This window comes from Somniosus microcephalus, unplaced genomic scaffold, assembly GCF_052327205.1.
Source record: "Somniosus microcephalus isolate GS21.2 unplaced genomic scaffold, FLI_Smic_1.0 unresolved_chr3, whole genome shotgun sequence".
Classification (NCBI taxonomy): Eukaryota; Metazoa; Chordata; class Chondrichthyes; order Squaliformes; family Somniosidae; genus Somniosus; species Somniosus microcephalus.
In genome coordinates, this window is record NW_028225181.1 from 69,135,110 (window position 1) to 69,152,622 (window position 17,513).

At 45.4% G+C, this 17,513-nt stretch overlaps 1 gene segment (V, D, J or C); it reads left to right on the top strand.

Annotated features, from left to right (window-relative positions):
* Window positions 1–1,669: 1,669 nt before the first annotated feature.
* Window positions 1,670–17,141, top strand: LOC147091894 (Ig heavy chain C region, membrane-bound form-like). The segment is given in 4 exon segments: window positions 1,670–2,060; window positions 2,560–2,889; window positions 16,405–16,532; window positions 16,673–17,141. Coding segments are annotated over 4 exon segments (843 nt in total).
* The last annotated feature ends 372 nt before the right edge of the window (window positions 17,142–17,513 follow it).

Consider the following 17,513-nt stretch of genomic DNA (forward strand, 5'->3'; position numbering starts at 1 on the left):
GGCAATTAATAACCCACTGGACCCCTACTGCCCCACCAGAGAGAGTGGACAGTGAAAATCTTCACTCACTGTATCTCCACTCACCCACGAGAGAGATGGTAAGGGCAATTGTTAACCAAATGCACCCACACTCCACCACCATAGATAGGGAAAGGGCAGTTGTTAACCAACTCTACCGCCACTCCATCACCACAGAAAATGAAAGGGCAGTGTTTAACCCACTGTGCCCCACACACCCTCCAATGATAGGGCAAGGGCAGTTGTTAACTCACTGTACTCCACTCCCACACCATTGATAGGGAAAGGACAATTGTAAGCCCACCGTATCTTCAATCGCCCAGCAGAAAGAGGGGAAATGGCGACTGTTAACCCATGAACCCCACTCTCCCACCAGAGAGAGGGGAACAGGCTATTGTTAACCCACTGTACACCCACTACCCCACCAGAAAGAGGGGAAAGGGCAATTTTTAAGCCACTGTATCTCCACTCACCCACCAGCGAGAGAATGAAGGGCAATTGGATTACCACTCTACCTCCCACTCCCCCAACAGAGAGAGGGGAAAGTGCAATTGTTATACCCACTGTATCTCCACTCACCCACCAGAGAGAGAATAAAGGGCAATTGTTATACCATTGTAACTCCCACTCCCCCAACAGAGAGAGGGGGAAGGGCAATTCTTAACCCACTGAATCTCCACTCACCCACCAGAGAATGAGGAAAGGGCAACTGTTATACCACTGTAACTGCCACTACCCACCTTCGAGTGGGGAGAGGGCAATTGTGAAGCCACTGGTTCTCCAGTCATCCACCAGTGAGAGAGGAAAGGGCATTTGTTATACCACTGTATCTCACAATCTCTCCCCCAAATGACGTTGAGGATGGGCGGCAACTGAAAATAGCAAAACAGAGATTGATAGATTTTTGTTAGGCAAGGTTATCAAGGGTTACAGAAAGAAAGCTGGTAGATGGTGTTCAGGTGCAAATCCGCCATGATCTCATTGAATAACAGAACAAGCTGGATGGGATGAATGCCCACCTCCTATTCCTGTGTTCCTATTGCTGCCCTGCGGTCATACTTCATTCTGACTGTCACACCAGACATGAGAAATGCTCGCTAATGACACAAATTAGCAAACTAACACACCACGGCATTTCAAATCATTCCCCACCACAAAAGAGGCCTTGGAGCTCCATTCTCCCGACGTATCACCTCTCCTCTGATGGGGGCTGCAACAGGTTCCTGCACATATTCATCGCCCCAAAAATCATAACAAGAAAACAGGAAATTCACTTTTTTCCTGTTCCACCTAAAATCCTGGATTTTATTTGACAGCCGTTTTGAAGCAGTGTAATTTTCGAGCTCCTGACACCTTGGGGCAGATGCATTATAATGATCAGAGATGTGTTTGGGCACCAGGACCTATAGACCGGCATAAAGGAGCAATGGATTTCGGCAAGAGCTCTAGTTAGTGCGTAACACAATTGCGCTTGAATTTATTCTTTTTTTTACGCCACGTATTTGCTTCACAGCAGATTACAGGAAGCTCTGGGTGCAAATACTCAGGAAATGTTAATGAGTTAGCCGGATTCGGTGCCATTTCTTTGTCTATCCAATAACGATGGTGTTTAAGCAACAGCGACAGGGTGAATTCACAATGGTGATTGAATCTCCTTGAGCCAGTAATGGCTGAATGCTGGTGTCCAGATTCTGAAGATGAAGCTTTGCTTGACTTTCATTTCCATTTCACAGATCCTATCACAAACAGCGATCCACTGATTATGCTTCGACAGCCATCACTAGAACAGGTCTTACTGGAGACGATGGTGATCTTAACCTGCGTCGTGTCTAATGCTCCTTATGGATTCACCGTGTCCTGGACCCGAGGAAAGGAGACTTTGAAATCAGAAATTGCCATTCAACCCGGAGAGGAACCCAACAGCGTCATCAGCAACATAAACATCTCGACACAAGCCTGGCTGAGTGGGGATGAGTTCTCCTGCGTGGTGAGCCATCAGGATATGCCGACTGCTATAAGCGATTCCATCCACAAGGAAACAGGTGAGCAGTGAGAGTGTAGCAATAAGTGAGACACTGTGGCTATTTCCTGTGTATGTATACGGGCCAATTCATTATAGTAAGAGCTTTAATGGACCACTCTGATAATTCAGATTGGTAATTCCACTAACTAAACATTCTGGGACCCGAAATAATTCACCTAAGGGGAAAGTAGATAAGCCCATGAGGGAAAAGGTGATAGAACGATATGCTATTGTGGTTAGATGAAGTAAGGTGGGAGGTGTCTCCTGTGGAGCATAAACACCTGCCCAGATTTGTTGGGCCGAATGGCCAGTTTCTGTGCTGTGAATTCAACTATTCAAGCTCTCAGAGAGAAGGATTGCATATCCCTCAACTGCGGGTTGAAAACCGGACAGGATCCAGAGGGGAAAATATGTACTTTAAAATTCAGCGTGAATCACATTTCCCTCACATCTAACCACCGCTTTCATTGTCTCTGGAATTCTCCAGCTTATTCTCCTTTATTCTAATTGTCCTGCAGCTCAAGATCTGCGTCAACCATCCGTGTCTGTCCTCCTGCCCTCGTCAGAAGAAATCTCCACACAGAGGTCCGTCACCCTCACCTGCTTAGCGAGAGGTTTCTCCCCCCGAGAGATCTTCATCAAGTGGACCGTCAATGACAAGCCGCTCAATTCCAGCAACTACAAGAACACCGAGGTGTTGGCGGAGAACGGCAGCAGTTCCTTCTTCATCTACAGCCTGTTATCCATTGCAGCGGAGGAGTGGGCCAACGGCGCTTCCTACTCCTGTGTGGTGGGACATGAAGCGATCCCCTTGAAGATCATCACCAGAACGGTCAATAAATCCAGTGGTAAACCAAGTTTTCTGAACATTTCCCTTATACTGATGGACACCGTCAATTCTTGTCAATGAGAAACTCTCGATTGCATTTCCGTTCTTAAATAAATATCAATAAATGCGTTGTCTTCCAACCGTGAGTTAAAAACACAGCCACTTAGTAAGTTGTGCTTCCCATTGTTGTCAAGGGGCGGGCTTTGTATCTGAAGTTGGGAGTTTTTGGGTCTTGGGTCCATGGCTTGTATAGTCAGCGCTCCCTGCTCAGATTCACCGTGAGTTAGAGATAAAATGAAGCTTTCTCATAAAACTTTACTCAACGTAACTTCAGCAACTTTCCTCCCGCTGGGGGAAGCTTAAAATTCCCATTTCCGACAAACAAAAGCAGCAGATTAAGATCTCGGTCTCCGCATTTCTCGTTCAATAGCAGAATACTGCAGATGGTGGAAATCTTAGATAAAAACAGGAAATGCTGGAAATTCTCAGCATTCAGGCGGCATCTGTGCAGAGAGAAATAGTTAACGTTTCAGGTCGATGACCATTTGCCTGCCTGTTGTTAACCCACTGTACCACAACACCCCTACCAGAGAGAGAGGAAAGGGCATTTGTTAACCCACTGTGCCACAACTCCACTACCAGAGAGAGGGGAAAGTGCAATTCTTAACCCACTGTACCACAACTCCCCTTCTAGAGAGAGGGGAAAGTGCAATTCTTAACCCACTGTACCACAACTCCCCTTCTAGAGAGAGGGGAAAGTGCAATTCTTAACCCACTGTACCACAACTCCCCTTCTAGAGAGAGGGGAAAGTGCAATTCTTAACCCAGTGTACCACAACTCCCCTTCTAGAGAGAGGGGAAAGTGCAAGTGTTAACCCACTGTACCACAACTCCCCTTCTAGAGAGAGGAAAGGGCATTTGTTAACCCACTGTACCACAACTCCACTACCAGAGAGAGGGGAAAGTGCAATTCTTAACCCACTGTACCACAACTCCCCTTCTAGAGAGAGGGGAAAGTGCAATTCTTAACCCACTGTACCACAACTCCCCTTCTAGAGAGAGGGGAAAGGGCAAGTGTTAACCCAATGTACCACAACTCCACTAACAGAGAGAGAGGAAAGGGCAATTGTTAACCCACTGTACCACAACTCCCCTTCTAGAGAGAGGGGAAAGTGCAATTCTTAACCCACTGTACCACAACTCCCTGCCAGAGAGAGGGGAAAGTGCAAGTGTTAACCCACTGTACCACAACTCCCCTTCTAGAGAGAGGGGAAAGTGCAACTGTTAACCCACTGTACCACAACTCCCCTTCTAGAGAGAGGGGAAAGTGCAATTGTTAACCCACTGTACCACAACTCCCCTTCTAGAGAGAGGGGAAAGTGCAATTGTTAACCCACTGTGCCACAACTCCACTACCAGAGAGAGGGGAAAGTGCAATTCTTAACCCACTGTACCACAACTCCCCTTCTAGAGAGAGGGGAAAGTGCAATTCTTAACCCACTGTACCACAACTCCCCTTCTAGAGAGAGGGGAAAGTGCAACTGTTAACCCACTGTACCACAACTCCCCTAACAGAGAGAGAGGAAAGGGCAATTGTTAACCCATGGTAGAGCCACTCCCCTACCCGAGAGTGAGGAAAGGCAATTGTTAACCCACTGTACCACAACACCCCTACCAGAGAGAGAGGAAAGGACAATTGTTAACCCACTGTACCACAACTCCCCTTCTAGAGAGAGGGGAAAGTGCAACTGTTAACCCACTGTACCACAACTCCCCTAACAGAGAGAGAGGAAAGGGCAATTGTTAACCCATGGTAGAGCCACTCCCCTACCCGAGAGTGAGGAAAGGCAATTGTTAACCCACTGTACCACAACACCCCTACCAGAGAGAGAGGAAAGGACAATTGTTAACCCACTGTACCACAACTCCCCTTCTAGAGAGAGAGGAAAGGACAATTGTTAACCCACTGTACCACAACTCCCCTTCTAGAGAGAGGGGAAAGTGCAAGTGTTAACCCACTGTACCACAACTCCCCTAACAGAGAGAGAGGAAAGGGCAATTGTTAACCCATGGTAGAGCCACTCCCCTACCCGAGAGTGAGGAAAGGCAATTGTTAACCCACTGTACCACAACACCCCTACCAGAGAGAGGGGAAAGTGCAATTGTTAACCCACTGTACCACAACTCCCCTAACAGAGAGGGGAAAGTGCAATTGTTAACCCACTGTACCACAACTCCCCTAACAGAGAGGGGAAAAGGTAATTGTTAACCCAGTGTACCACAAAACCCTTACCAGAAAGACAGGAAAGTGCAATTGTTAACCCACTGTACCACAACTCCACTACCAGAGAGAGGGGAAAGGGCAATTGTTAACCCACTGTACCACAACACTCCTACCAGAGAGAGGGGAAAGTGCAATTGTTAACCCACTGTACCACAACTCCCATTCCAGAGAGAGGGGAAAGGGCAATTGTTAACCCACTGTACAACAACACCCCTTCCAGAGAGAGGGGAAAGGGCAATTGTTAACCCACTGTACCACAACTGCCCTACCACAGAGAGGGGAAAGTGCATTTGTTAACCCACTGTACCACAACTGCCCTACCAGAGAGAGAGGGGAAAGGGCAATTGTTAACCCACTGTACCACAACTCCCCTACCACAGAGAGGGGAAAGTGCATTTGTTAACCCACTGTACCACAACTCCCCTACCAGAGAGAGAGGAAAGGGCAATTGTTAACCCACTGTACCACTACTCCCCTACCAGAGAGTGAGGAAAGGGCAAATGTTAACCCACTGTACCACAACTCCCCTACCAGAGAGAGAGGAAAGGGCAATTGTTAACCCAATGTACCACAACTCCCTAACAGAGAGACAGGACAGGGCATGTGTTATTCCACTGTACCACAACTGCCCTACCACAGAGAGGGGACAGGGCAATTGTTAACCCACTGTACCCCAACTTCCCCAACAGAGAGAGAGGAAAGGGCAATTGTTAACCCACTGTACCCCAACTTCCCCACCAGAGAGAGGGGAAAGGGCAATTGTTAACCCACTGTACCACAACTCCCCTACCACAGAGAGGAGAAAGAGCAATTGTTAACCCACTGTACCACAACTCCCTGCCAGAGAGAGAGGGGAAAGAACAATTGTTAACCCATTGTACCACAACTCCCCCACCAGAGAGAGGGGAAAGAACAATTGTTAACCCACTGTACCACAACTCCCCACCAGAGAGAGGGGAAAGAACAATTGTTAACCCACTGTACCACAACTCCCTGCCAGAGAGAGAGGGGAAAGAGCAATTGTTAACCCACTGTACCACAACTCCCTGCCAGAGAGAGAGGGGAAAGGGCAATTGTTAACCCACTGTACCACAACTCCCTGCCAGAGAGAGAGGGGAAAGAGCAATTGTTAACCCACTGTACCACAACTCCCTGCCAGAGAGAGAGGGGAAAGAGCAATTGTTAACCCACTGTACCACAACTCCCTGCCAGAGAGAGAGGGGAAAGAGCAATTGTTAACCCACTGTACCACAACTCCCTGCCAGAGAGAGAGGGGAAAGGGCAATTGTTAACCCACTGTACCACAACTCCCTGCCAGAGAGAGAGAGGAAAGGGCAATTGTTAACCCACTGTACCACAACTGCCCTACCAGAGAGAGGGGAAAGGGCAATTGTTAACCCACTGGACCACAACTCCCTGCCAGAGAGAGGAAAGGGCAATTGTTAACCCAATGTACAACAACACCCCTGCCAGAGAGAGAGGAAAGGGCAATTGTTAACCCATTGTACACCCACTCCTCTACAAGAGAGAGAGGAAAGTGCAATTGTTAACCCACAGTACACCCACTCCTCTACAAGAGAGAGAGGAAAGTGCAATTGTTAACCCACAGTACACCCACTCCTCTACAAGAGCGAGAGGAACGTGCAATTGTAAACCCACTGCACCCCCACTCCCCCACCAGAGAGAAAGGAAAGTGCAATTGTGAACACATTGTACACCCACTCCCCCACCACAAGAGAGAGAGTGGAAAGGTCAATTGTTAACCCAATGTACCACAACTCCCCTACCAGAGAGAGGAAAGGGCAATTGTTAACCCACTGTACCACAACTCCCCTTCAGAGATATGTGAAAGGGCAAATGTTAACCCACTGTACGACCACACCCCTACCAGAGAGAGAGGAAAGGGCAATTGTTAACCCAATGTACCACAACTCCCCCACCAGAGAGAGGGGAAAGTACAATGGTTAACCCATTGTACCACAACACCACACCAGAGAGAGAGTGGAAAGAACAATTGTTAACCCACTGTACCCCTACTCCCCTATCAGAGAGCGAGGTAAAGGCAATTATTAACCCATTGTACCACAACACCACGCCAGAGAGATGGGAAAGGGCAATTGTTAACCCAATTTACCACCACTCCCCTACCAGAGAGAGAGGAAAGTGCAATTGTTAACCCTCTGTACCACAACACCACACCAGAGAGAGGGGAAAGGGCAATTGTTAACCCTCTGTACCACAACACCACACCAGAGAGAGAGGAAAGTGCAATTGTTAACCCACTGTATCACAACACCACACCAGAGAGAGAGGAAAGGGCAATTGTTAACCCATTGTACCACAACACCACACCAGAGAGAGAGGAAAGGGCAAATGTAAACCCACTGTATCACAACACCACACCAGAGAGAGAGGAAAGGGCAATTGTTAACCCACTGTATCACAACACCACACCAGAGAGAGAGGAAAGGGCAAATGTTAACCCACTGTACGACCACACCCCTACCAGAGAGAGAGGAAAGGGCAATTGTTAACCCAATGTACCACAACTCCCCCACCAGAGAGAGGGGAAAGAACAATGGTTAACCCAATGTACCACAACTCCCCCACCAGAGAGAGGGGAAAGTACAATGGTTAACCCATTGTACCACAACACCACACCAGAGAGAGAGTGGAAAGAACAATTGTTAACCCACTGTACCCCTACTCCCCTATCAGAGAGCGAGGTAAAGGCAATTATTAACCCATTGTACCACAACACCACACCAGAGAGATGGGAAAGGGCAATTGTTAACCCAATTTACCACCACTCCCCTACCAGAGAGAGAGGAAAGTGCAATTGTTAACCCTCTGTACCACAACACCACACCAGAGAGAGAGGAAAGGGCAATTGTTAACCCAATTTACCACCACTCCCCTACCAGAGAGAGAGGAAAGGGCAATTTATAACCCACTGTACCAAACACCCCACCAGAGAGAGAGGAAAGGGCAATTGTTAGCCCACTGTACTACCACTCGCCTACCCAAGAGAGAGGAAAGGGCAATTGCTAACCCACTGTAACACAACACCCCACCAGAGAGTTGGGAAAGGTCAATAGTTAACCCAGTGTATCTCCACACCCCCCACCAAAGATAGAGCAAAGGGCAATTTTTAACCCACTGTACCACAACTCCCACACCTGAGAGAGGGGAAAGAGCTCTTGTTAACCCATTAACTGCCCCACCAGACAGAGGGCAAAGAGCAAATATTAACTCACAGTACCACACATTCCCCCACCAGAGAGAGGGGAAATGGCATTTGTTAACCCACTGTACATTCATTCCCCCACCAGAGAAATGGGAAAGGACAATTGTTAACCTAATTGTTCTCCACTCACTCACCGGAGAGAGGGTAAAGGGCAATATTTAACCCACTGTATTTCCACGCACACACCAGAGAGAGGGGAAATGGCATTTGTTAACCCACTGTACATTCAATCCCCCACTGAGAGATGGGAAAGGACAATTGTTAACCTAATTTTTCTCCACTCCCGCACTGGAGCGAGGGTAAAGGGCAATATTTCACTCACTGTACTTCCACACACACACCAGAGAGAGGGGAAAGGGCAATATATAACCCACTGTACTTCCACACACACACCAGAGAGAGGGGAAAGGGCAATATATAACCCACTGTACTTCCACACACACATCAGAGAGAGGGGAAAGGGCAATATTTAACCCACTGTACTTCCACGCACACACCAGAGAGAGGGGAAAGGGCAATATTTAACCCACTGTACTTCCACACACACACCAGAGAGAGGGGAAAGGGCAATATTTAACACAGTGTATTTCCACGCACACACCAGAGAGAGGGGAAAGGGCATTTGGTAATCCACTGTACTTCCACACACACACCAGAGAGAGGGTAAAGGGCAATATTTAACCCACTGTACTTCCACGCACACACCAGAGAGAGGGGAAAGGGCAATATTTAACCCACTGTACCTCCACACACACACCAGAGAGGGGAAAGGGCAATATTTAACCCACTGCACTTCCACACACACACCAGAGAGAGGGGAAAGGGCAATAATTAACCCACTGTACTTCCACGCACACACCAGAGAGAGGGGAAAGGGCAATATTTAACCAACTGTACTTCCACGCACACACCAGAGAGAGGGGAAAGGGCATTTGGTAACCCACTGTACCTCGCAGTCCCCCACCAGAGAGAGGGCAAAGGGCTATTGATAACCCTCTTTAACCCACACTCCCGAGAGAGAAAAAGGGGAGGTGACCCAATATCTATTCTATGTACTCAGTTATCGTTAGTTAAAAAGCAGCTTCTAACTCACTGTTCAAAACTGTTCAAAATGCCGCATGAGAATCATATTGTAAAAAAATATATTCAACATGCTATTTTTATATAGGGTTTGGGATAAATTTGTCCCTTTTATTTGTAAAGTAATATATTATTATGTTAGACCAGATACATGCTGATGATTGACTCCACTTCTCATTTATCACGGTTGTGTCCCTGATGTTGCTGAGGACCATCGGTTGAAATGTTGCATTCCACCCTCTCTGTGCACACTTACACTTAAACACACACAGACACTCATATTAACACACACATCAATACACACACACTAGCACATCAAAACACAGACTCTCACCCTAACACACACATCAATACACACACACTTACACATCAACACACAGACACTCACCCTAACACACACATCAATACACTCACACTTACACAAAGCACACACAGACACCTGTATTAACACACACGTCAATACACACACCCTTACACAAAGCACACACAGACACTCACCCTAACACACACATCAATACACACATACTTACACAAAGCACACACAGACACCTGTATTAACACACACATCAATACACACACCCTTACACAAAGTACACACAGACACTCACCCTAACACACACATCAATACACACATACTTACACAAAGCACACACAGACACCTGTATTAACACACACATCAATACACACACCCTTACACAAAGTACACACAGACACTCACCCTAAAACACACATCAATACACACGCACTTACACATCATCAGACACTCCTATTAACACACGCATCAATACACACACTCTTACACATCAACACACACAGCACACACCCTAACACACACATCAATACACACACACTAACACATCAACACACACAGACACTCACCCTCAGTAAAGCTTTTGACAAGGTCCCGCATAGGAGACTGGTCAAGAAGGTAAGAGCCCATGGGATCCAGGGGGCCTTGGCGCGTTGGATCCTAAACTGGCTGAGTGGCAGGAGGCAGAGGGTGATGGTCGAAGGTTGCTTTTGTGACTGGAAGCCTGTGTCCAGTGGGGTACCTCAGGGATCGGTGCTGGGTCCCTTGCTGTTTGTGATCTACATTAATGATTTGGATGAGAATGTAAAGGGTATGATCAGTAAGTTCGCGGATGACACGAAAATTGGTGGGGTGGTAAATTGCGAGGAGGAAAGCCTCAGGCTGCAGGACAATATTAACGGGTTGGTCAGATGGGCGGAAAAGTGGCAAATGGAATTTAACCCGGAAAAGTGCGAGGTGATGCATTTTGGACGGACAAATAAGGCAAGGGAATACACAATGAGTGGTAGGACCCTAGGAAGTACAAAGGGTCAGAGGGACCTTGGTGTACATGTACATAATTCCCTGAAGGCAGCGGAACAGGTAGATAAGGTGGTTAAAAAGGCTTATGGGATACTTGCCTTCATTAGCAGAGGCATAGAATATAAGAGCAGGGAGGTTATGATGGAGCTGTACAAAACGCTGGTGAGGCCACAGCTGGAGTACTGTGTGCAGTTCTGGTCGCCTCACTATAGGAAGGATGTGATTGCTTTGGAGAGGGTGCAGAGAAGATTCACCAGGATGTTACCTGGGATGGAGCGCCTCAGCTATGAAGAGAGACTGGACAGGCTGGGGTTGTTTTCCTTGGAGCAAAGAAGGCTGAGGGGGGACCTGATTGAGGTGTACAAAATGATGAGGGGCATAGATAGGGTAGATAAAGAGGAACTTTTCCCCTTAGTAGGGGGGTCAATAACAAGGGGGCACAGATTCAGGGTAAGGGGCAGGAGATTTAGGGGGGATTTGAGGAGGAACTTTTTCACCCAGAGGGTGGTTGGAAGCTGGAACTCACTGCCTGAAAGGGTGGTAGAGGCAGGAACCCTCACAACATTCAAGAAGCATTTGGATGAGCACTTGAAATGCCATTGCATACAAGGCTATGGACCAAATGCTGGAAAATGGGATTAGACTGGACAGGGAGGGATGGGCGGCGCAGGCACGATGGGCCGAAGGGCCTCTTTCTGTGCTGAAAACTCTATGACTCTATGACACACACATCAATACACACACACTTACACATAAACACACACAGACACTCCTATTAACACACACATCAATACACACACACTTACACAAAGCACACGCAGACACTCACATTAACACACACATCAATACACACACACTTACACATCAACACACACAGACACTCACCCTAACACACACATCAATACACACACACTTACACATAACACACACAGACACTCATATTAACACACACATCAATACACACACACTTACACAAAGCACACACAGACACCCGTATTAACACACACAAACAGACACCCACAATAACACACACACAGACACACGCACAAACATACACATTAACACACAATTATACAAAACACACGCGGACACCCATATTAACACACACAAACAGACACTCACATTAATACACACACACACAGACACCCGCACAAACATATACATTAACACACACTTACAGAAAACAAACACACACACCCGGATTAACAAACACACACATTCACTCATATAAGCAGAAACATCGACACAGACACACTTACAGAAGAGACACACAGACACCTGCATGAGCACACACATCAACACACACACTCATTAAAAAAAAGCACACACAGGCTCCTGCATTAACACAAATTTCAACATACACATTTGCACAAAACACAAACAGACACCCAAATTAACACACACATCAAGACACACACACGTACACAAAACACACACTGACACCCAAATTAACAAACACATCAATACACACACACTTACAAAAAACACACACCGACACCCACATTAACACACACATCAATACACACACACTTACACAAAACACACACAGACACCCACAGTAATGTAAATATCAACACACACAGACCATTACACCAAACACACACAGACACCCGCATTAACACAAACATCAACACACACACACACTTACATAAAACACACACAGACACCCGCATTAACACACACATCAACACACACACACCCTTGCACAAATCACACACAGAGACACCCGCATTAACACAAACATCAACACAGACACCCTTACAAAAAACACACACAGGAACCCACATTAACATAAATATCAACACACACAGACCCTTATATAAAACAGACATAGACACCTGCATTAACATAAATATCAACACACGCACACACTTACACAAAGCACACAGAAACATGCACATTAACACACACATCAACACACACACACTCTTATAAAAAACACAAACAGACACCCGCATTAACACAATCATCAACACACACACTTACAAAAAGCACACACAGACACCCGCATTTATGCACACATCAAGGCACATACACTTACACAAAGCACACACAGACACCCACATTAACGCACACTTCCACATACACACACCCTTACACGAAGCACAAACAGACACTCACATAAAAACTCACATCAACACACACACACAATACAAGCGCACACAGACATCCGCATTAACACATCCATCAACATACACACCCTTACACAGAATACACACAGACACGTGCATTACCGGCACATCAACACACACACACACACTTACACAAAACACATACAGACACCAGCATTAACACACACACAACACATACACATTCTTATCCAAGAACACACAGACACCCGTGTTATCAAACTCAACACACAAACAATCCCTTACACAAAAACTCACAGACACCCACATTAACACATACATCAGCACACAAACAAACACTTACACAAACACACACAGACACCTGCATTAACAGACAAACAAGCACTTACACAAAAACACTCAGACACCCGCATTAACACACACATCAACACACAAACAAACCCTTACACAAAACACACACAGACACCCACATTAACACACATCAACACACACACCCTTTCACAAACTCACAGACACCATCATTAACACAAACATCAATACAAACATACACAGACACCCACATTAACACACATCAACAGGCACACACACCCTTACACAAAACACAGACAGACACCCACAGTAACACACATAACACACACACACACTTACACAAAACACAGACAGACACCCACATTAACACACACATCAACAAACACACATCCTTACACAAAACACACACAGACACCTGCATTAACACACATCAACAGACACACAAACCATTACACAAAACACCCAGAGACACCAGCATTGACACACTCATCAACAGACACACACACTTACATGAAACACACACAGACACCCACATTAACACACATATCAGCACACTCAGACCCTTTCACAAACACACAAAGACACCCGCATTAACACACATCAACAGACACACACACCATTACACAAAACACACACAGACACCCGAATTAACACATATCAACAGACACACACACCATTACACAAAACACCCAGAGACACCAGCATTGACACACTCATCAACAGACACACACTTACACGAAACACACACAGACACCCGCATTAACACACATATCAACACACACACCCTTACACAAAACGCACACAGACACCAGCATTAACACACACAACACACACACACTTACACAAAACACACAGACACCAGCATTAACACATACATAAAAAAACACACCCTTACACAAAACACAGACAGACACCCGCATTAACACACACATCAACAAACACACATCCTTACACAATACACACACAGACACCACATTGACACACACATCAACACACACAAACCCTTACACAATACACAAACAGACACCAGCATTAGCACACATCAACAAACACACATCCTTACACAAAACACACACCGACACCCATATTAACACACAACAACATACACACACCGTTACACAAAATACACACAGACCCCCGCATTAGCACACACATCAACACACACACAAATCCTTACACAAAACACGCACAGACACCCGCATTAACACATGTCAAAACACACACACACAAATCCTTACACAAAACACACACATACACCTGCATAAACACACATCAACACATACACCATTACACAAAACACACACAGTCCCCCGCATAAACAAACACATCAACTCGCACACACTTACAGAAAACAAACACCGACACCCACCTTAAAACACACATCAACACCCACACACGCTTACACAAGACTCACACAGACACTCGCAAAAACAAACACAACACACACACACCCTTGCACAAAACACACAGAGACACCTGCATTAACACACACAACTCACACACACACCCTTACACACAACACAAACAGACACCCTCATTAACACACAAAACACACACGCCCTTACACATAACACACACGGACACCCACATTAACACACATATCAACGCACACAATCGTACAAAATACACACATACCCGCATTAACACACACAATACACACATTTACACAAAACGCACAGAGAACCCCACGTTAAAACATATATCAACACATGCACACAATATTACACAAACACACACAGACACCCGCATTAACAAAAACATCAACTCAAACACAACCTTGCAAATAACACACATAGAGATCCGCATTGACACACACATCAACACACACACACACACTTACACAAAACACAAACAGGCACCCGTATTAACACACACATAAATACACACACACCCTTACAAAAACACGCACATCATCGAGCATACACCCTTATACAAAACACACACAGAGACCCGCATTTTGATACAGAACACACACACACACTTACACAAAACACACACATAACCCCGCATTAAACACACATCATCACACACACTCGCTTACGCACAAAACTCAGACAACTGCATTAACACATATTAACACACATACAGAATTACACAAAACACAAAGACACCAGCATTAACACACAAATCAACACACAAACCCTAACACAAAACATAAACAGACACCCACAATAACGGATAAAACACACACACACCCTTACACAAACAGACAAAGACACCCACAATAGCACACACAAACACACACACCCTTACACAAAACACACGTAAAACCCTGCAGTACCACTCTCACAACACAAACACTAACACAAAACACACACAGAGACCCACATTAACAGAAACATCAACAAGACACAAAACACACACAGACCCCTGCATTAACACACACAACACACATGCACCCTTACACAAAACAAACACAGACACCCGCATTAATACACACAACACACACACACCCTTACACAAAACACACACAGACACTCGCATTAATACACAAAACACACACACACCCTTACACAAAACACACACAGACACCCGCATTAACACACAAATCACACATACACCCTTACACAAAACACACAATGGCACCCACATTAACACACACAACACACACAGGCACCCACATTAAAACACACAACACACTCACACCCTTACACTCAACACTCCCAGACACCCGCATTAATACACACAACAAACACACACCCTTACACAAAACACACACAGACACTCGCATTAATACACAAAACACGCACACACCCTTAAACAAACACACAGCACCAGCATTAACACACACAACACACACAAACCCTTACACAAAACACACACAGAGACCCGCATTAAAACACACAACACACTCACCCTTGCACAAAACACACACAGGCACCCACATTAAAACACACAACTCAAACACACCCTTACACAAAACACACACAGACACCCGCATTAACACACAAAACACACACACACCCTTACACAAAACACACACAGGCTCCTGCATTAAAACACACAATACACTCACACGCTTACACAAAACACACACAGGCACCCGCATTAACACACACAACACACTCACACCATTACACAAAACACACACAGACACCCGCATTAACACACAAAACACCCACACACCATAATTATATGATATCTTGGATTAAAAATGATCTGAATTTATTTCCTCCTCTACATCCCCGTAGATTCCTCAGACCACATCTGGATTGAAGACTATGAGGACGAGAGTGGCAATATTTGGACAACCGCTTCCACATTCATCCTCCTGTTCTTCCTGAGCATTTTCTACAGCGCTGCTGTCACGCTGGTGAAGGTGAGAAGATTCAACCCACTCAAACTTCGACATGACTGAAGCGGTTTGACAAATCTCTGAAAGTTTCATTGATAAAAATACTGAGATAATTATCCTAGACCACTAAAGTCCTGCTTCATTCTTTTATCCCTCTTTTAAAGGTCAAGTGATGGGCTGAATTTCAGATGCCATGGATTTTCCTCATCTGTTTATTAACATCGCTGTGTTCTGAAAATAAAATATTTCCACTTGTTGATTCTCAAAGTAAAATGTCTTCAGTTATAAAGATCCGAATCTATAGCTGAGAAAAATATAACCTTGAATTCCGTCTTTTTGTTTGAAATGTGTGAGATAATCGGGGCTATAATGTATATGTATCTTAGAGTTGTTTGAATGTTTCACATGTAAGTAAGTCACTTTTTTCTATTCTAATTCACAATTGTTCCCTTCCCTTTATGTGGAGCCCCTGTTTTCTCTCTCTGGTGTCTGTAAGAGATGTACAGATAACTTGCAGCTCAGACCACATGTATTCAGTTCTCAATGTGACGCTCAGTTATTATATTCACTTTGTGTTACCTTTTTAAACCATTCTCTGTAAATTGTATGCTGTGAAATTGTTAATAAATCTGAAATGAAAAATTGACTAACTTAGACTTTGCTGATTTCCTTTCACCGAGGCTCCTCCACACCGCTCCAGTTTCCCTATCACACATTCTTTATTTCCCTGACAGGTATTTTTCACCCGTCCTGTCTGAGTTATAATTGAACCCAAGTCCCTTTGGTTAAGGAGCCGCTGCGCCACCCAGTGTCCCATCAGAGAAAAGACACTTTTACCCAGGCCTTTTTATGTCAGGCAGTATAGGTGGAATGATTGCAGAGAGCCCAGATGCACCATGCAGTCTCCTCTGATATTATGGTCCGTACGATTCACATGTCAGGCTCTGTTAAAGAGCAGGGCTCTGCTCTATCGCAGCCTGATACAGTGCAGCACATGGCAAAGTA